This window comes from Leptinotarsa decemlineata, unplaced genomic scaffold (genome assembly GCF_025532065.1).
Source record: "Leptinotarsa decemlineata unplaced genomic scaffold, Ldec_3_MD MMD2_P_RNA_scaffold_6, whole genome shotgun sequence".
NCBI lineage: Eukaryota > Metazoa > Arthropoda > Insecta > Coleoptera > Chrysomelidae > Leptinotarsa > Leptinotarsa decemlineata.
This window is the reverse complement of record NW_027412533.1, coordinates 18,414,873-18,438,346: the sequence shown is the minus strand read 5'-3', so window position 1 is coordinate 18,438,346 and position 23,474 is coordinate 18,414,873. Positions and strand designations below refer to the sequence as shown.

The 23,474-nt window shown below is 34.6% G+C and overlaps 1 protein-coding gene across 3 annotated transcripts in view; it reads right to left on the bottom strand.

Moving 5' to 3' along the window:
* Positions 1-23,474, bottom strand: part of LOC111511600 (gastric triacylglycerol lipase-like) — a 397,870-nt gene that overhangs the window by 204,731 nt on the left and 169,665 nt on the right. For all 3 annotated transcript variants that reach the window (XM_074170078.1, XM_074170077.1, XM_074170076.1), the window contains exon 2: positions 1,770-1,953. In XM_074170078.1, the coding sequence (XP_074026179.1) occupies positions 1,770-1,953 (184 nt within the window). The remainder of the gene's footprint in view (positions 1-1,769; positions 1,954-23,474) is intronic.

Genomic DNA, 23,474 nt, shown 5'->3' with positions numbered 1-23,474 from the left:
TGCTTTATTAATATCTGTAATGAAAAAGACTGGTCCGTTTTAAGAAAAAAAATTTATGTTGGCCATGTTGACACGAAACGTTTTATCGAATATTAATCATTACAGCATCATAGTACACTTCGAATACAATAATATTTTTTCAAATTTTTTGATATTCTCTGAAATAACAATTCCATTGGATTGTTATTTCAGAGGGTGGATTGAATTTGAAGTTTCACGGTATTGTTCTCGTTTCAGTATTTTATTCAGGATGTAGGTTATTTATCAATTATTGACAGCAATCTGTTTGATTCTGTTTCATTTTTTTTTTTGTAAATTTGACTGGATTTGCGGGATATCAGTAAGTCATGCAATAATAATATGCAAGGTGATGAGAGTATGGGTGCATCATAAACATACTTTGCTGCAAGTTTATAAGCAATATCCCACTTCATGATACAGATACTAGTCAATTTTTCGAAAAGAATTGAACCGAATCAATTAGATTGCCGTCAGTAATGGATATAAAACCTCAATCGTAAACAAAATACCAAAACAAAAAAAAGTGTGAAATTTCAAATTCAATCTACCTTCGAATCATCAGAAATGAAACTTCATATGTTTTTTACCACTTTTATTTGTAACTATTGTTACTGCAATTTTGCACACATTTTTCTTAGTTTCATTGTATTATTTTAGAAATGTCCATATACGATGAAACTGCAGTAACAATAGTTACAAATAAAAGTTGAAAAAATACAGAAAGTTTAATTTCTTTTTCATGAGGAAAATAATGACCACCGTTTTGCGTCTCTCAGTTATTCTACAAACAAAATATCTAGTTTGTTTCAGAAACAAGGTATAAATATAGCATTCAAGACAAATAACAATTTGCTATCATTCATAAATAATTCCAATTCAAGACCGGACCAATTCAAAAAATTTTGGGCTACAACATCAAGTGCGACGACTGCAATGGCTTATATAGGTCAGACCGCAGTTTCAACCACAGATCCGAGTAGCATTTGAAAAATAACAAATTGAATATGAAAGATTTCAACTACGCTAATCATCTCATAGAAAATACTCATAGTTTCACACAAAATTCGGAAATTCTACAAATTTTATAAATTGTGAAATTAAATATGTAGAAATTTATAGGAATCAAAAAAATTCTTGCTGACAGAAACAACATTGTTCTGAATGATCAGATAGATTTTTATAGTTCTCCAATCATCAATAATGTTGAAAATGATTTCTCAAATGCCACTTAATACCTCTCTCTATCTATCAATGCAACTTTTAGTATTCAAGAAGATGCCATCATATCCGTGGGTTAGTTAGTGTTCCGTGAGAGTGGAATTTTATTTCACTCACACATTTACTATATTGTGTAGCTATCCTGTGAATGATATTCGACCTTATTCCATAACGAATGATTGGAGTAGAAACTTAATAAAAAAAAGTGTTTTTGTATAATTCAATATTCATACAAATGTAGTTGTTTCGTATGTATGATACACACATCTTCGTCAAAACTTAATTTTGAAATTTATTGTTTTCTTTCTTTTTTGGAAGTTTTCCACATTTTTTGTTTGAAGATGGAGAAGTAGAAAGCCAAAAGGGGGCTTTCCATTATGTTCAAATATAATAATTCTGAACTTCGGTGTTATATGAAATACTTCCAATGGAGTGGATACCAACTTTAGAGCGCTTTATAATTACAACAGATATTTTGAGATGATGATTCGAATTTGGAAATTTAATGATTCTTTCAAATAATTACTAACTTATTGACTTGTCGTCTCGCAATACCAGTCCTGATGAATTTTGACTAAGTCCATGACCGATAGCAATTGGTGTTTTTTGAGATATCTTGCTATATGCCCTTATGATGAGTATCTGGTAACCATCTTCAGTATATATATTGTACTCTTCGGCCGTGTAACCTTCCCATTTTCGAACGATTTCTGTCTGAAAAAATAAATTTATAAAATTCCTTGGAGAAGTCAACTTGAAGTTATCAATTGAATAACTGTTTCTCCACCAACTGAAAAGAACTGTGCTAGGCAGTAGCGAACTGCCGCAGAGCGCCAAATCAACCAACCTACTGGTGAAATTGATCAAACATCTCAATCGTTTTTTTTTATCGACCTTCTTTGGGTATTTTTACATTTCACAATCTGAAAAATATGAAAGTTATAATGGAGAACTTTATACAAGAGTAAACTTTTCAGTTTACTCTGTTTAGTTACTGCGTAAAATCAAAGTATTTTTTACAAAAAAAATGTTCTATTCATCAGTAACTTGTCGTATTCAACAAATTTGCCTATTAAAGAAATTGCTAAGAAATGATTATATTATGTCTTGGCAATTTTTTCAAGGCAAAATAGTTAAATACAAGTTACTGATAAATAGAACATTTTTACTTTGTGAAAAATACTTTGATTTTACGCAGTAACTTATCAGGGTAAACTAAAAAGTTTGCCCTTTCTACACTTGTATAAAGTTCTGTATTATAATTTTCATTTTTCAGATTGTGGAAGGTAAAAATACCCATAAAAGATCGATAGAAACTGATTTCCTCCACAAAAAATGACTTTCGTTTAATCCTAATCGTAAAAAACTACGGTCTAATATGAGTGAAAACAGTTTGACAAACTCAGCTTTCGTATTCATAGACTATGAAATCTCTTCAAAACAAAACAAATTAAAAAAACCAATACATGACATTCAAACTATATTCTGTTGATAAACAATTTCCAAACCAAACTTTAAGATTTGTTATGGTAAGTAATCCTGTCAGTTCTAGTAGATTTCTGCACTATTGGTTGTATCATAATAATTCGCCAAAAGTGAAGATATTACTCAGCACGTCCAGAATTGGCGTTCAATTCATTATCAATAATAATCATATGGTTGAATAAGATGGTGACCGTTGAATATGATTTCGATTTTCGAGCTGACGGGAATTCCGTCGAAATGTTGAAGAAAATTATTTGCTAAATTATCGACGTTTCAAAACTTTATTCTTTCAGCTTCAGGACTCTGAAGTATAAGAACAAGACATACATATTAAAATGCGATTCTAGAATATAGTTTTGTTTGAAACAAAATAAATTATGTGAAATAATAATCGTTAACAAATAATAAAACGCTTACAACACTCTACAGAAAACAACGTTTCTGAGTACTTGAATTCAGGACGTCTTTTCAAGGACCAAAACGATGAAGTAAATGAATTCGAAATGAAATATCAATACATACATAGATTCACGAAAAACGTTGACACAGACACGAAGAAATTAACAAACTGAACTGTCGATGGTTTCTTTATAATGCAGAAAAGGCCCATGGAAGTAATGAGAATTGAATTAGGAAAAAGTCGTCTCTTAATAATTTAAAATTATTGTTTGATTTTTTTCTATTGGATTGAAATAACTTTTCAATATCCGACCTTTCGTTAACACATTTTGATCCATGCTTTGATATTTCGATCATTTGATTCAAGAGTCTTTCTTTCAATATCGTCTGTTGTTATATAATAGTGACTGAATTAAAATCAAAAGTATATAGGAATGTCTTACAATAAAAGAATTACATTGAATTTAAAAAATAATTATCTACTCATTGTAATTTTCCGACATTTTTTTCAAAAGATATGTCGGTGATATAGTTTTATGTGAACAAAAAAAACGTAAATGGAATTTTAACAACATTTAATAGTTATCATCTCAAACCTCAGTTCATTGTAGAGAAAAAAAATTATAGAATTGCTTTTCTGAAAGTTTTGCTGACGAAATCAAACAAAAAAATTGTAACTGACTGATACCATAAACCAACATACTCTGAAAGATTCATCAACTACTACTCTATTCACCCAATGAAACAAAAATAAACATCATCAACAATCTCAAATACAGAGCTACACACTTAGCACATGAGAATTTTGAAAACTGAAACCTTAAACTGATAGACACTATGTTACTCAAGAACTGCTATCCTAGATGTTTGATGAAAAAATTAGTATATTCCGACAGAGCAACTACACAAAATAAAAATAAAATGCACCGTTGAAGACAAAATGTTTCAAATTACCGCATGTGGCAAGCCTGACACTGTTCTGAAAAATGAAAATTTCAAAATCATTATGAAATGTGAAAACACAGTTGAAAATCATTTTTCACAATATGAGAACCAAAAACACCAAAAAACCGGAAATCCAAAATCATCTACAACATACAATGTGCTGAGTGTGAGAGAGTATATATAGGATAAACAGGTAGGTATGCAAAACAACGAATTGCTGAACATAGTACAGATTGTAAAAATATACACAACAATATACAATTAAAAATCCCACTAGCCTTGCAGAACATTGTAAGTCACTTCCTTAAATCTTTAATTTTGATTCAGTCAGTATTAGAGGACAACAGATTCCACTAGTTCGGACTTCCATTGCCTACTATATAAAATGATTTGAAATCCCTGAAACAAGTAAAAGAGAATAATGAAAAAAGAATAACTGAAAATAACAATTATATTAAGCAACAATGAACCTGGAATGAAATGATAGTGAAATAACCTACAAGTAAAAATATAATAATTGAATAAATAAAAATTAAAGGAATGAAAAAAGAAAATAATAAAAAAGTGTAGAGATTCCAAGTCACGTTAGTTCACGACGTTTCGATTGTTGGTATCTACAATCGTCTTCGGGTGATGACTGGACTGATTCCTCCGAGAGATGACTATTTATAGGTCGTTGAAATACTTTCACTTTCTCTGCTTTCCATTTTCCGCTTCACTGATTCCGTGAGAGATGACCGTTTTTGGCGGGAGTTGGCCATTTTTCGTTTGATGATGGGTTTCCATATGTTTCGTATTTCTACGCTGGCCTGGCTGAATACGTTGTTGGACAACATGTATGCGGCTTCCTTAAATTTTCTCCTAAACCAAGATCTCTGTGCAAGATCCCAGCTTGGGACCACTCGATGTTGTGTTGATGGGTCCAAACATGGTCTGCTATTCCTGATTTGCTGGTTTCTCCTCGCTGTGTGTGCTTCTTGTGCGCACAAGAAGCACACACAGTGAAAGTGAAAGTATTTCAACGACCTATAAATGGTCATCTCTCGGAGGAATCAGTCCAGTCATCACCCGAAGACGATTGTAGATACCAACAATCGAAACGTCGTGAACTAACGTGACTTGGAATCTCTACACTTTTTTATTATTTTCTTTTTTCATTCCTTTAATTTTTATTTATTCAATTATTATATTTTTACTTGTAGGTTATGTCACTATCATTTCATTCTAGGTTTATTGTTGCTTAATATAATTGTTATTTTCAGCTATTCTTTTTTAATTATTCTTTTTTACTTGTTTCAGGGATTTCAAATCATTTTATATAGTAGACAATGGAAGTCCGAACTAGTGAAATTCATCACGAAACATTGTCAATCACCCTCAAACAAAGGACAACGGATGATATTAAAAAAAAATCTAGAATGAAATGATTGAAATAACAAAGCATGGAACAAATTGTGCTAACAAAAGATCGAATATTGAAAATTTACACACCTCATATTTCAATCTAATAGAAAAAATCAAACAATGTTTCCGAATCATTAACAGACGCCTTTTTCCAATTAAAAGTCTCATTTATTTCATATGCCATTTTTGCATAATAAAGGAACGAATCACCGACCGTTCAGTTTGTTAATTTCTTCGTGTCTGTGTCAATATTTTCCGTGAATCTGTGTATGTATTTATATTTTATGTCGAATTTATTTACTTCACCCTTTGTGAACTCGAAAAGCCGCCCTACAGTACAATAATGTTAATCTATTGTGTCTCCAACTTAAGACGAGGAATGAAATACTCTGTGAAAAATTCGGTCGATGATGGCCACTATTTTGCACTGACGAGAGACTAAGGGGATCGAAACCGGTATGCAAGTGAACCCGTTCCAAAATTGAAGGTCGACTCTTTCAGTTGTATTGCCAATTGCATATGCAGGACATTTTCTGTGAAGATTCCTGCACTGACGCCTGTCGGATATAATCCAACGCCGTTCGTGGTATTAGCCAGTGGAGTAGTTGTTTTCTGATAGGCGTCAGTCCATTCAACCTACTGTGTAGGTATATCCGGGACGGGCTTGAACATTTGAAGTTCATTTCTTTAGATTTATTTACTGCCTGTCTTCAAACATATCCCACTGACTGATAAGAAAAAAAATTATATACCTGAGTGACCTACAGAAAATTTCAGCCCATTGAAAGGTATTTCACAGAGAAGTGGGGAAGGAGCTAGGGGCGTCTGGCCTTTACTACATACCTGTTATTTCGTAGCAGCTGTAAACTTATTTACAATACGAGGTTGCACCTTTTTCACTGCCACCTTTTACAAAAAATGGCCTCAGGAAAAATGTAAAATATCAACTCTACGAATTATTTGTGACTGTGAATAGACCAATGCATTCTAACGGCATAGTGCAGGTTGTCGACGGTGGATTTTCACTGCACGAAATAATTTGGCAGAAAAATGGAACGGCGGAAGAGATTATGAATAAATATTGGCGCTATGTAAGAAAACATTACGCAGCAAGCAGCTATATTGTCTTTGATGGAAACACCCAAAATAAAAAATCAGTTACTGTCACAACAGTACTAGCAGCTACTTCAACTAAAAGAGGAGAACGTAGTCGTAGAAAAACCTCAGACAATATTCCAGAGTTTGATTATGAAAACCATACAAAAATACCATTTCTGCAAAAAAAAAATTATCTAACGAGGAAAAAAAGATAAAATATTGAAAACTTCAATGAAAAGATCACAGTTACGAGACTTTTTCTGTGAACGAGTAGAAGAAGATGCTGATGCTGACATAATTAAGACCTCGATAGAAATTTCCAGAGGTACTAATGACAATGTCGTTGTTTTGGATCTTTTGATACTTTTGAATCAAATAAATTCGAATAATCAACATATTTATTTTCTCAAATCAGGTTCTGGAGATGTAAACAATCTATTTTTCACGTCTAATAGTTTCAAACATGAATCCTTTAAAAATTTTGTTGCATTCCTGCATTGTTTTTTCGGTTGCGATACAACATCTGGATTCGCCGGAAAAGAAAATAAAAATATCGTAAATTCATCATTAGAAAATGAAAATTTGTCAAATTTGGCCAATGTTTTTATGAGCACGATGCAAGTTGAGAAGATATAAAAAATGGATTACAATTAATAAAATCTATTTATAAATGTAAAAATGAAAAAATAACAATATCAGTTGGCAAAAATTAAATCATCTTGGCAAACCTCCCACCCACAGAAGGAGCAGCAGAACAACATTGTTACAGGGCATATTATCAGTTTCAAACTTGGTTGGGTAAGCAACATCAACGTGGCATTATGCCCAAATTTACAAAAAAGGAATTGATTCCGGATGTATTGCTCGAAATTATTTTATGCAGCTGTGAAACTGGATAAATATGGCTTTCGAAATGCACAAATTTATGCTGAAATTGTCATGGTTCTGAAAGTTGCTCCAATATGAAAGAAAAAAGCTTACGAGAAAGTTAATGATTCAGATGAAATTTTGGATGAAGAACCGCAGACTGAAAATAATATTGGAAACGGAGATGAGATGGTCTTGAAAATTTTGAAGACAAACTAAAATTGGAAAGGTTTGTCGAAACGATGAAGAAAAGCCATCAAAGAGACAAAGAATAATGGAGGGGTGATTGAAATTCAAGATGAGGTATTGATTAATGAAAAGAATAACGTTTTCAAAAATATTATAATTAATAACGTAATCAAAATGAAGTATCTGAATTCAATAGTACGATTTACATGTATATTAATATTTTATGAGATTTTCTATGATATGAATGAATTTAGAATGTAATAAATAAACTTTACAACTGAATAAAATTGTAGCAATCACATTTTTTTGATGGAATTGTACATAATGATTGAAAAAAAAATCTAAATCGAGTTTTTTTGGACTTTTTGCATTTTGTGAGGACATTTACTATAATAATGTATATTTTTTTTACACCATCAGAAAGTAAAGGATTTCAGAAAATAGAAATCACATCAACTCTTTGAAAAAAGCTGATATTTTGACCCGAAAATTTTCGATTGAAAATCAGGGTGCTTTTTGATATTGAGTCAAAATAAGGTAAAAAAAAAGAATATTTTGAATCAAGTGAATTACCGTGTATTTGGGACATTAAAAGGTAATCTTGAGGTTATGTGTCCACAATCGAAACGTCGTGAAGTAACTTGGATTGGAATCTTTTAATTTTATAATTTTTAATTTTCGTTTCTTGCTAATCATTTTTTTATTTTTCAGTTCGTGTTATTGGTTCAATTTTGTTGTTTTTTTTGGTTGTTGCTTGTATGTTATTTTTTTGTGATTTCAGTTTTTCGTTTAATAAAATTGTTATTTTTTGATTAATCTTTTTATTTTTTTTACAGATTCTTTCAGGGATTTCAAATCAACTTATATTATATCAGACGATAATGAAATGCACAAACATACAATATTCTAACAGGAATCGAAATAAATCTGAAGACTGTGTCGGGGAGAGATTCAGACAAATGAGATAATATATATTTCGTGATGAAATCTAGAAACATTAATCTCTCCCAACTTACCTACCTACATAGTAAGTTCTGACGTATGCCTCCCGGAAAACGATACTTCACCGGCTAATACCATACTGGCCATTGAATTATATCCGACAGTCATTTATGCAAGATATTTTGTAGGTACTTTGGTAGATCTTTGGTAGGTTTGTAGGTACTTTGTAGGTCTAGTTGATACAGTCAGTCAACTTCACTCCTTCGAACGAGTAGAGTAGGAACGGAACGGCAAGCATATTCGTAGCATCAATTTTGTTTTTCCCGACAATTCCGATGTCCAGATCTGACGGAGTTTGTGCTGATACTTGCTGTGTAGATAATTTTTCACTGCTGGTACCTGTTTCGAGTTGCTTTGTTCTACCCCGAGGAAGGTATACGTCTTTCCGGAATACAGTTAGTTCAGGATGCTTTCATCTTAGAGCTGCACATACTCTCTGAAATTCTCGCATCGTTCTCTTTTGAGATGGACCTTTGCACATTCGTCTATACCGGACATCTGACCAAACGCAAAGTGGGCTCATGTGATGTATCATATGCCTTGCAGTAACCAATCCAGACCAAAGAGAGGTTGCGCCTATATTTTATTGAATCCTGTCTTACATAGCGATGAGCAGGATTGCTGCACATCCAGCGATTCATCTCTTCGACTCTACCTCTACCGTTCGAACAATTGGTCAACTGCGGTGAGTTTTTGTGTATATAAGGAACTCGCTACAAACTTATAACATGAATTAAAGCATGTTATCGGTCTGTAGTTCTTAATATTCAACAAATCTAGGTTTTTGGGCGAAAGAACGGCCAGTTCCTCGATAAATGAGAAGAAGTGAAATAAACTTTCAAGGAAATATGCATCAGGTTGTGTTATCATACACTCTCCCAAAAATTACATTGAAGTTATTATCTCGCAATAATTTCATCAGGTGCATGATAATTTGATGGAAATATTATTTTCGTAGAAAGAAGTGTCATGATTGTTTGAAGGTGTATTTCATCAGTTCGGACTTCCATTGTCTACTATAATATACATTATAATATAATATACATCTCTGAAAGAATCTGTGAAAAAATTAAAGAAATTAATTAAAAAATAACATCTTCAACAAACAACAAACTGAAATTACAAAGAAATAACATAACAAGCAACAACCAGAAAAATAAAAAAAATTGAAATATTAATAGAAGCTGAAAGTTAAAAGATATTATTAACAAAAATGAAAAATAAAAATTGAAAGATTCCAAACCAAGTTACGTCACGACGTTTCGATTGTTAGTATCCACAATCGTCTTCGGGTAATAACTGATAACAGTGATAACTGATATATCCAATAAAATGTTTAATGAAGAATAATTCGTTTTCGAAATACAGATTGTTGAAATTTTTCAAAACATGGTAGGTTTTTGTCATAAGTTTTTTGCAATTTTAGTTATTTTCATCAAACTTCATACGCAGTATACCCGCACAGATTTCTTCTAAACTGATCATTATCGAACTGCTTATTCAATCCAAATTCAAAAAATTTGTTAGGTTTAATCATTCAATTTGGTGCTACATTTCGGTGTTTGTGAAAAAAACAATTTGGAGAAGTACTATGTTACTTATTAGAAAAATAAACATATAAAAATTGAACGAAACAACTATTACAAAAACTGTTCAAAGTGACGACCCCCAACAGTAATACAAGCTTCTGCTCTCCTCATCAAAGAATTCCGCATCCGTTGAAAAATGCCCGGAGTGTTTCTTATCTTTTCGCAGCAAGCTATGATGCGATCTCTCAACATTTCCTCGTTTTCAATGGGGCTAGCAAAAACTAGTGATTTTAGGTGTCCCCAAAAGAAAAAATCCACGCAATTGAAGTCCGGTGACCTCGGGGGACAATGCTCAGTGCCTCCTATTTCTATCCATCGTTGGGGATATGCTACGTCTGAAAAATTTCTTGCTATCACACTGAAATGAGCATGAACCAAGAATGATTTCGGACACCAATGGGAACATCTTCCATAAGTTGGGGAAGCTCGTGTTCAAAAAAATGAAGGTAAGCATTTCCATTCAAACTTAAGGTAAAAAGATATGGCTCAATTAAATAATCCCCAATTATGCCTACTCATACATTAAAAGAGAATCTGTCTTTGAAATGAGTTTGTGTTATCGCATGTGGGTTATCTTCCGCCCAGATGTTGTTGTTATGGAAGTTCATGATACCATTTCTTGAAAAATTAGCCTCATCTGTGAAGAGGATTTTCGATCATATTTGCGGATGTTGTTCGATTTTTCTTTGAAGCCATTGAGCAAATTCGATACGTGGTTGGAAATCACGTAGCGTAAGTGCCTGGACACGATGGATATGATAATGATATAATTGTTGTTCCTTTAAAATTATGTGAACTGTCATGTGACTCACATTTAAAGTTTGACTAATTTTTCTTGTATTTTTCTCTGGATGTTCGCTAATTTCTTCGAGAACCGCCTCTTCCAATTCTACAGTTCTTGTAGTCCGTGGTCGTCCTACTGCAGAATTTGTTTCAAAGCTTCCAGATTCGGAAAGTCGCCGGAAAAGATTCGCAAATGTCGCTGCCCAAGGAGTCACGAATTAGGGATACCTTTCCTGATAGATGCGTCTGGCCTCGCTTGAATTTACGTCAGCCACGGCGTATGCAAAAACCATATCAGTCATTTCAGCATTCGTGAAGTCGGACATGGTACAAAAAATCACTTCATCAACTCCGAAGTGTGAATTTGTCAATTAATAGTTAAAAATGTGAGAGCGAACTTCTATTTTTATAAACAAACTTGCACTACTCGATTTAATTAAATTAATGTGCAAGCGGAGAGTAACAGAAATTATTAAAATCAAATTTGGCTATAAAGTAATATGCATCGATATAGAAAATTGTAAATATCTCGTAAACGATCACCTCCAGCGTTGTTGAGGAGGTGTACCTTGTTTGTATTGGAACGATCAAGATAAGAATGGTCGGCTTCTGTAATAGTAGTGTACAAAGTGAATAGACGAAAAATATAATGAAACTGACAAGTCTTTCGATCTTAAGATGAACCGATTATAAAACGCGAGATATTATATTTAAAAAATTGAAGGAAAGCAACCAGTCTCCGATATTGAAATAGTTCAAACAGGCGTTATCTGTGAATTCCGAAGAAAAAAAAGGGACAGCAATTTATTACCGAATGAGGTTAAGTGAAAGAGCAATTGAATGATGACTTGTCATCATGTAAATTGAACTTCGCCTTTCATCTTCATACAATAAATGAACTGTTCCTGATTAATTTGCTTTAAATGTATTAGAAGATGATAAAGTCGATATTAATATTATTATTATCAGGAAAATGAAGTATTATATTTTACATTTATCCTTACGTGAGTATCTATCAGAATGAAAAGAAACAGAACTTTTCTTGATAAATTAGAGCATAATGTTGGGAATGACAATCTTTGAAGATTGATAAAAGGTGTCGTCACTTTACTCTCGAAAATCGGTTCGAATAATGTCTGTTGTTTATTGAATATGACTTGAAAAGTATTGAATCCATAGTTATTGTGTGGTATGCCTATACTATGATTATTGCAATGATTTATATGGTGATATTTTGGTTTTAATAATGTTTCATACGATGTAGGTACTATGATTTGTGTGTAATGTTTTATGAAGAGATCAATTGCTGGCCATGTAAATTGTGTTATATATTACATATGAATCATGATTTTCGTAACGATTTATAGGATGTTATTTATCCATATTTCCTATGTGTTGTTACTATTTATGTTTTGATATGTTCGATGATCGGGAATAGGTGAGCTGAGTCTCAAATACGATGATAGCATTGAAATCCAGTAATTTATGTATGTGATATGTCATGATTTTTTTGCGATAAAGTTATGTATTCGTGTATTGGTATTGTTATGTCTAGGCGTTGATGATTTATTGGTATTATGTTCTCTGATGAATAACTTTTTTCGATATCCTCAGGAGAAGAATCAATTTTCTTCTCCAACTTCGTTGGCGAAACGCGCGTCGAGTGCAAAAATATCAGTTTGGTGTTAGGGCAATTGATCTCGAAAAAAGTTATTCAACTTTCACACCAAAGGTTCCAATCTCATCGTTATGTTTTCTGATGTTTACATCGATATTCTAAAATTCAAACAAGTGTATTTGATGCTTGTAAGTGATTGGTGAATCAGCCACATTATCCCTCCTATTCATACAGGGGTGTGTTGAAGAGAAATTATTATATATTGGTATCGTTTTTGAGTTATCAAAATTAAGTAAAATGGCGTACCTGTTATTTGTAGTAAAATTTATCGAAGGTAATGTTAGGGTACACGTTTTTTATTTTAGCAGATAATTGTCTCGACAGTATACGTTTACGTAATTACAATACACCTGCTGTCCTTTGTCTCAGTTATTTTGCCTTTGTAATTTTAGGTTATATTTCTTATTTAATATATGTTCAAAATGTATGTTGACTTGTCATTCAGTTGGTTTATAACAAACATCTAGTCAACTGAAATATCTTCCCACCTGTTTGGGAACAGCCGCTCGATTTCAAACAGGAAGTCTATTATTGTGGCATACTTAAGGCGTTTCGGACTTTCCCAATCATCTTCTCCGGTATACAGCTCCCTTGCCGTAGAGAGGGTAAATTCGAGCGTTCCGAGAGCATGAAGTACGGCTGATTTGGGCCATTGCATTAAATCAGGTAGACGAGGTGGCTTATTACCTACCTATGGTAGGTGTCCGAAACACCAAGCCACAGAAAAGGCCGCTCACAAATTGATGTCATGTGTGGGGTTTGTGACACCCACCAACTACGAAGTGGTGTCAATTATAAAACGTACGACACCAATCACAAATTGGTGACAAGCGTAAAAAAGGGTGTGTTAAGAATATACTTCTAGGTTAACGTTATAAACCAATGAACTTTCAAGATATAATATTAGGTATATGTCAAAAAGGTTGGAAATACTCCTTCGATTAGCTCCTGCGCCGTATATTGAATGTTGGTAAGGTCAGATTTCGAGAACGATGCCAGGAAATAACGCAACACAGACATCACAGAACACCACAATGGATAACGGCGCTCCCATCCATTTGAGTTTAGAAAACTCACCAACATTCAAAGGAAACACTAACGTTTTCGAATTCGTGAGAATCATCGAAGAAACCACGGCTTTGGCGAAATGGAACAATGACAGGATCACGGCCTTAGTACGACTCAGACTAAGAGGCATTGCAAAACAAATCATAGAGGCGGATAAACTGTTACGAACATCATCTGAGTGAGCAATTTTAAAGAAAAGATTGATTGACCAATTCGGAACCCTGAAAATCCCAGGGCAGGATAGGAGAAAATTCATCGAATGCAGACAGTATCGAGGTGAGACTTGCAGACATTTTTTGGCCTGTCTGAAGGTACTGGTGGCAAAATTGACTGTCTTACCAGGTATTTAAACAGTAGACGACGTACTGAAGGCGAAACAAGAATCGGAAATGGTCACGCAATTCACGATGGGATTAACAGACCCCTTACGAAGAAAAGTTCTATTTGTCGGCCCTACAAGTCTGCAACAAGCCCTAGAGATCATCGAAAAAGGCGAAATTATAGAAAGTTCAACGAACTCTAATCCAAGGCAAATACAGACATCGCACCAGAATGATAAGGGGCGTAGGCATGAAATCAGTAGCGGAGCGTACAGGCAAGAAAGACGGGATCACAAATGTCGACAGAGTAATAGCGACACCACGCGAATCAAAAGGGATTCTCAAGATGGGAGAAAATATGGAATGCACGTTCAAGATACACAAGAGAGGAATAACCTTGCGAGATGTGAGTTTTGTGATAAGGTAGGGCACACAGAAAAATAATATTTTTTCAAAAGACAGGGATTATTTTATTTATGCAGAGAAGCAGGACATAGGGCAGCTGAATGCCCATTAAAGCAACGAATGAATGACCCCAGCAAAGGAGATTCAAAGGGAAATAAGACCTCGTTTTCCCTCAGAGAAAGTAGAAGAGAATTTGCGTGCACAGACATAGGTGTTCAAAAGAATACCACAAAAATAAAGATTAAAGGGATTTGTAAAAAATTATTTATGTATACTGGAGCACAGTGTAGCCTGGTTTCATCAAATATAGTAGATAGCGAGAAAATGTATCGCGGTAAAGAATGTGCCTTACGAGATGTTCAGGGAAAGTTGATACCTTACAGGGGAAAAACGATGATGCAAATGAGGTTTGAAAATAGCCAAGTAATCGAACACGAATTTCCAGTCATACAGGTAGATCATTTTACTACGAATATTTTATTAGTAATGGATTTTCTGCAAGAATATAGGGTTAAAATGTGTTGGAACACAAACATGATGTTTTTATTGAATCAAGAGGTCGAATCAGGAAGTGAATCTACTCGAGTTTATGGAGCCAGAGAGGCCGATAAAATACAAGAGAATATAAGTAAATTAAAGAAAAGGATGGAACGTATAGAAGAATATTTGATTGCTAGTACGAAGAATATGAGAGAAATTTCCCAGGCGTATTCGGTGTCATCACCCCTGAGTTAGTCTGGCCAAGAAAGGACTGATGAACCTTCCGGACCTCATGGAGGTGAATTTTTCTCTACGTGTTTTGCCCATGGGAATAAAGATTATGTGAATCAAGTTTATAAAGAGCCAACGACGTTCTGTAGCAAGTCGTGCTCCAAGATGAAATATGAGAATGAGAATTTTGAAGTAGAACAAGGTACGTCTGATGATGAGAGGACAAGTCTAGAAGCACATGAACGAGAAAATAGACACAGTACTTTCCTATATGCAGGACCTGGCCAAAATCACACGTCAACTGTGTACCAGAGAGAACCTCGAAATTAAACTGATTATGATTACAATATAAGTGGACAGGAGAATTGCCTGTCATTAGGTGGGAAGAACTTGAAACAGCTGGACTGAAAGTAGACGCAGTACTTCTCTGAAAGCAGAGCCTGGACATACGATCAGCCCATTTAGAAACCAAGGAGAAACCCAATTAGAATCAGGACACGAATACAGTGGCAATGAGATAATGAATGAACTGAGTATGTATCCAAAGAAAATGAAAGGAAATAATGTGAGAGCAGAAATCGCATCAGGATTGTAGAAAGAAATAAGAAGTAAACCCAAGAAAGCAAGTAGAAAAGAAACCCGTTACAGCAGTACAAATGGGAACATAGTAGTATAAAGTCAAGTTGCAGAGATACAGAGAATAATGTATTTAGAGTAGATAGAAATGTGAATGGCACCCTCGAATCCGCAAAAGATGAAAATGAAATCAGAAATGAGCAATGCAGAAAATTATCATAGTAGAAGAACTATTTCTTCTACTCTCGAGAAATTGGACTTCAAAATGTGCACGAATTTTGGAAGTCATAAGAACGACACTGTAGGGTGTAAGCCAGATAGATTGGTGCCCGGCCTTTACGATCACAGATCGAATTTCACGGGAGAGAAATACGATACGGAGTACGGACATAACAGTTGGGTCAAAGAATTTACAAATCCGAAGCCGTTTACGCGGAACGTAAGACAGATAACCCGAAATCCACAAGAAAGACCAGTGATAATCCCCGAAACTATTTACGATTTGCAAGAGATTAGGAAATTACAGTTGAATGATACAAGGAATAATAAAAAGGAACAATGAGATGTATTTGTAATTATGAAAAAGCCAAAGATTATTCTTAGAATCAGAATTAGCGATTATTAGACAAGATGAGAGCATAGACATTCCATGAAGAAATAGTTTGATTGTGAATAGAAGCCACGAGTAACAGGCTAGTCAAAATGTTCAGAACAAAAACGTAGGATTATTAAAATAAAGAAAAAGACAGTTACCACGCAGTATTTAAGTTAAGAGTGATTATGAAAACAAGACAGTTACCGCGCAGTATTATTGAGTTAGAAGTTATTTTTAGAACGATTAGGGAAATAAGGCAAGTAAATTGTCTTAGCGAATAGAAAGAGAGGGAAATCATTAGTGAAATGTCATTAACAGTCATGACATTAGCGACGAAGAAAGAACAATAATGGATACTGAAAATGTGACTCCGCGAACGATTCACACAAACGTTCGTGATTATTAAAAAGTGAAATCTACTTTCACATTGCAATTAGCAGAACTAACAGAAACATGTAATTATCAAGTTTGTATCACTGAGTACCCTCGTATAATAGTGATAGGATTAAGAAGAGATATATTGTACTTGTACGTAGATTGGGAAATCGCGAACGGAAACCTCAATGTTGATTTAATTACTAATATGAATTCAAAATTTCTATATAAAAAACAGGTTTCAAGCGCAGATTCAACTAAATGTTAGCAGAAGGTGTTTGTTTGAATGAGAGTTACTTGTAGATCAATTAGCCATAGCCCATCAATCAAAGGACGAGGCCGCCTTATTATTGAGAATTCAGCCAGAATACATAAAAAAGTAACAGGAGAAATAATCATTCGATGCATGGTTGCCAGTCATTGTAGAAGTGTCCAGGAGTGACTGAAACTATGAAGATATGTTGTTAGGATATAAACTAGCTAAAGAGCGGAACTTACGTACCACATAGAAAATTTGAGATATGTTTAATTAAGAGTCACAGTATGTTGTATATTTATGTAAGATTTGAGATATGTGTGTAGTGAATTTTTGGATAGAATGCAACTCAAATTCTGATTGTCGCACAAAACAAATGTTTTTTTTAAGCCGAGACAAGATTTGGGCGCAGTATTAGGGACGACGCGAGTGCCTGAGTCTGAACTACTAAAGTACTCTGAACCGAAAGACGTGGGTTCAAATGTAAAGTGCGACTAAAACCGAACTAACGGGAAATGAAACGTAACTGATTCGGAGTGTGAACGAGAGATACTTCGGGTGATATCATCTCAAAACTTTTAGTGCTAAACGTTGTTAAAATTCTTGTGGCACTAAATAAACAAGACTTAATGGAAAGGCGAAGTACGTTGATATCTCATATCGTGATGTGCCACGTCATGTACACCCGAACCTCAATAGAGATGGGAATAGACCGTTGTGACTGTTTATGGTGCCCGGAACCAATGAGATCACTCCAAGTGATAACCTCGCCTAGAGAGGCCAGGTACAATCCATACCGCCGACCGAAAAGCGAGTGGACGGAGGCCAGACAGCGAGAAACCCAGCCCCTACCTGGATGCAACGGAACAGCTGACAATACCCCGGACTTTTCACCGGCGTGGACAGATCTACCCCTGCCGATGATAAGAATCAGGACCGTTTGTAGAGGAGTCCCACCCTCTGAGGATACCGCCTACGACCTCTCCGATCGTATCGCCGATAGGAACGCCGGGATGCCGCATATGTCCTGATATATCCCAGCCAACCGTAGGCATAGACCTACCCGGACCGAGCGTGATAAAATTCCCTCCGCCGGACACGACATACCATCACGCATTCAATGGGCCGAAAAACAAGTTGGTGTTCGTGCAGAAGAATCTCCCAGCTAGCGACAGTGACTAACAAGTAAAAGGTCCCAAACGTATGTAAGATTAGATAAGACAGCTTAGTATATAAGAATTAGTAGTGTATTGGTAGTGTATTGGGTATTGGGTATTGGAATGATATCAAATAGTAATATTTACGAAAAGGAAATAGGATGAAATCAAATAACACCCAATTCTATATATCTATAAATCAGACATCGTAATTAATGTATGTAGGCCCAGAGAAATGTTAAATTGATCAATTTACGAAAAATGACCCGTGCCACTGATTGGCTTGATTAGACGAAAGCCTTGATACTTTCTGACCGACGATCAAGATAATAATGGTCGGCTTCTGGAGTAATCATAAAACCTGTCACCGCTAATTTGCTGTCGATAATTAATGGGGTCAGAATCTCACGACACGCGGAGACAGTCACATAGGCGCACACGTGTTCAAATTATTGTGTGATTATTCGTGCTATGAATAAGAGGAAAAGCTCCTCGTTGAATCAGTTCAGTCTGAGCCATCGAGTGAAAGCTATCTCCGTTAGTGAGTGTTAATAATATAAAAAATGTAATCAGTCTAGTTTGGTCAGTCGAAGTGAAGTTATCTTCGTCAGTGGAAGTTAAAATACGCTAAGTAACATCAGTGAAATGTAATCAGTCTCAGTTGATCTTTCATAGTGATACTATCTCCGATAGTAAAAGTAACGTTACGTGAAATAACATAAAGATGTAATCAATTGCAAAATGAAGTTCCGTTAATACCAGTGCAAAGTGAATAGACGAAAAATATAATCAAACTGACAAGTCTCTCTATCTCAATATGAACTGATTGAAAAACGCGAGAAATTACATGTAAAAAATTGAACGATAGCAACCAGTCTCCGATATCGAAATAGTTCGAACAGGCATTATCTGTGAATTCCAAAGGAAGGAAAATGGATAACAATTTATTACCGAATCAGGAAGATAAAGTAAATTACATTATACCACCTTGAGAGAGAAAAGCTTATCCAGCATTGCTGACGCCATTTTATGCTGATGTTGCTGAATCGACCTGAAGACTCAATTGCATTTATAAATTAGTCAGTTGCTAGATTTCATACAGAAAGCATCTCAGTAATTTGGAATTTTCACGGTTTGTATTTTGACATATTTGGCGCAGTCGTGGTAGTATTATTAGAGTTGTTTCGAATCGTTCATGCAATTTTAAGTTCAACGATTAACTGATTTTCGAACTGATATCAACTTGGTGCATCGCTGTTTTGACTTTCTGTTTCGGAGTGGCTTCTCAACTACCAGAACACCCAGTCTAACGCAGACTTGCACACAGCCTGTCAGGGAGCATATCATCGAAATTTGGGACCAACATAGCCCGAATTTGCAAGGAGCAACGGCCCAGAAAAGACAAAATTGCTTAACCAGTCGTCGACCTTATAGAAGGATGAGTACGAAACATGCACGCAGTCGCTTTCCTACTTTTGTAAGTACAATTGTTCATTTTTTTTGCCGATTCAATCAACAATCTTGAAAATTTGAATTTGAATTTGCCTTCAACTGACTCAAATTCACTTTTAACTCCTAGTCCTAGCCAAACCACCCATACACATACAACCAATTCTATAAATTCACCTCATAATCAATCAATAATAATGAATAAATTCAGAGCAGAATACCTTAACTGCATTCCTGAATTTGATGGCAACCCTAATGACCTCACAAGATTCCTTTCAGTTAGCGAATAAATTTTAACTCAGTTTTACGACATTGCAAACCCCAATAACATCCAAAATATTTTTTTGATTAATTCCATTATTTCCAAATTGAAAGGCAATGCCAAAACGATAGTTAACATTCAAGGTGCAGAAGAATGAAAAGATTCGAAAGATATTCTTACTAGAAATTTTTCTGACCAACGAGATGAAGTTTGTCTCAATAGAGATCTTGTGATGAGACAATCTAATAATGAAAATGTTCAAAGTTTTTATGATAGATGCCTTAATATCTTGAATTTGCTTTGTAGTTTTGTTAACGTTCATGAATCTACAGATGCCGCTAAAGAACTCAAAAGAAGTATATACAAAAATTTAGCTCTCAAAACGTTTTTATCAGGGCTTAAAGAACCTTCAGGTACTACAATTAGATGCATGAAGCCTAATTCACTCAACGAAGCATTAAAGTATGTCATACAAGAAGAAAATGTACATTATTTTCAAAATTTTTCTGACGAAAACAGTACAAAATCCAACCCAACTCAAAGAATGTATCAACCTCAAAGATCTACCAATATTTCTCAACAACCTATTCAAAGATATAATAATAACTTCAACTCGAACACTCCTAATAACTTTTTTAGTAAACAAATGAACTTTCCATCACAACCAGTTCAAATATAGCAAAGACCTAGAAGTCGAACAAAACAATATTTCACAAATGCACAAGTATTCAAAGCAAAATATTTTAATGCATTTGAACCAAAAAATCAATCCCAACCAAAACCTATCCCAATGAGTACGTCTACCAGAAAAACTCGAACTCAACCTGATTCAGTGAATATATCATCAAGAAATCCTAATATTGTACCGAGAAATTTTGTGGGCGAAGAATTATTCAATACATTGACCTACATGTTGATACTGATCAACATAATGAATATATATATATATATATATATATATATATATATATATATATATATATATATATATAACTATCGCAAAACAAGGATATGCACTGACAACTATTTTAAATAATAATACAAGTCCAGTGACATTAGACTTTTCCAAACTATTGAATGTTGAAACTTTTGATGATAATGAAATGCAAAACATTGATTTGAATAATATTAATGTATCAACTGACCACACACTAGACCTTACGAAAATCAGAACAGACCACCTAAATTCGGAAGAAAAAGCCGAAATCCTAGAAATTTGTGAAGAATTTTTGGACATTTCCGACCAAGAAAATACTCCCCTGACATTTAACAGCAAAATACGACACCATATACGTACGACTGATGACATACCGATGTACAAAAAATCTAATCGATATCCTTTTATCCATAAAAAGGAGGTCGAAGCCCAAACTAAGCAAATGCTTGACTCTAAAATAATTAGGCCCAGTAACTCACCATGGTTGTCACCTATATGGGTTGTTCCCAAGAAGGTTGACGCTACTGGCAAACAAAAATGGAGAGTAGTCATCGACTACAATTGACATTAAATACACTCTCCCTAATATTCATGACTTACTCGATAAGCTAGGAAAATATCAGTACTTCACGACATTAGACTTAGCTAACGACTCCACCAAATAGAGATGGAGAGATGGAAGAAAAGGACATAGAGGAAACAGCTTTTAATAGAGAAAATGGGCATTACGAGTTCCTGAGGATGCCGTCTGGTCTGGAGAACGCACCAGCCACGTTCGAAAGGGAGATAGATAACATCCTAAGAGGCATACAAAACGAAAAATGTCTCGCCTGCCTAGACGAAATCATCGTTTCCTCAACTTTACTCCAGGAGCACATGGAAAGACTTCGATGTGTATTCCAGAGACTAAGAGAATCGAATTTTGAGATTCAACTTGATAAGTCTGAATTTTTGAGAAAAGAGGTGGCCTATTTAGGACACATAATTACTCCCGAAGGTGTCAAAGCCAATCCTGAGAAAATAAATGCCATCATAACTTTCCATTACCCAAAATGGCAAAACAATTCAAAGCTTTCCTTGAACTGTTAGGTTACTACCGACGTTTCATTTCAAATTTTGCGAAAGTTACAAAAACATTCACCAAAAAATGTTTGAAAAAGGGTGCCAAAATTGAGCACAATAACGAATTTTTGACTTGTTTCGAAACCTGCAAAAATCTTTTGATGAACGAACCAATACTCCAGTACCCTGACTTCACAAGAACGTTCAACATGACAACAGATTCCTTGGATGTAGCTTTGGGAGCGGTCTTTTCACAAGGCCCCATAGGTAAAGATCTACTGGTGGCTTTCGCGTCACGAAACCTCAACGATTCTGAACAGAAATATTCAGTAATCTAAAAGGAATTGTTAGCCAATGATGGGCAACAAAAATACTTCAGACCATACCGGTACAGACAAAAATTTAATATTATCACTGATCAGAAACCACTTCAGTGGTCATTTTTATCAAAAGATCCACATTCAAAATTGATGAGTTGTAGAATCAAGCTCGAAAAATACCAATTTTCAATAATTCATATGAAGGGAAAATTAAATACAAATGCAGACGCACTTTTCCGTATAGAAATTCATACAAAGGAAACAAGATCATTTTGGGATGAACTAATTGAAATAATAGTTGAATCCTCACGTCTGGGCAACCCAACCACTTTCTTCTCACCATGGCGTACATACACAAATTATTCTAGACATTGGAACCGAATTTAAAAATTTCGTAATTACTGAACTTTTAGGACTTCATAAAATCAAAGTTCATTTCTGTTTCCCAAATCACCCCCAGTCGAATGGAATTATTGAACGATTCCATTCAACTATTATTTAATATCTCTGACTACTTAATACAAAAGGGTTTTCAAAAACACCTATTAAATTGAAAATGATTTACGCGATCTTAGCTTATGATCATTCAATTCATTCCTCTACCAAACTCAAACCAAATGATTTCATAAACGGACATATAACTTCCAATTAACCATTCGATATTAAACTCGATCAAATCTTATTGAATGACTATATCTCGCAACACAGAGAACGAGTAAAATTGCTATACTCTCAAATTAATGCCTGTTCAGTTGAAAAGAAACAACAAATTACAGAGAAAAATGATGAAAATAGAGACGGCCCGGCAATATTTGGAACTAAACAGAAAGTTCACACTAAAAAACATCTGAGACAAAAGAAATCTTGAAACCCGAGGAAATTAAAACGACTAACAAACGCAGAAAGGTGATATCCACTGCGAAACATGCAAAGGTACACACAGACAATGTAAATCGTCCACTTAGACGTCATTCGTCATTCGACAACACTTGCTTATCATTGCAGATTTCCCGGAATCTTAGCGACACTAGATAAGATAACGTTCAAAAACAATCCTGGGTTAATTCTGGTAAAACTTGGAACTGCAAAGGTCAGAGAATATACTACACTACTATGTCATACACTACTATGACTTGAGTTCCATCATATCAGAAATCAACAGACTGGAAATGAAATCTGAAAATCTTGTGAATTTCATCTCAAAAAATTCAGAATTTGAAAAAGATACTTCCAACTACTTAAAAATTATTTATGGGGACCAATGTCGAAAATATGCTGATAGAACTAATTCCTCACCCGATGA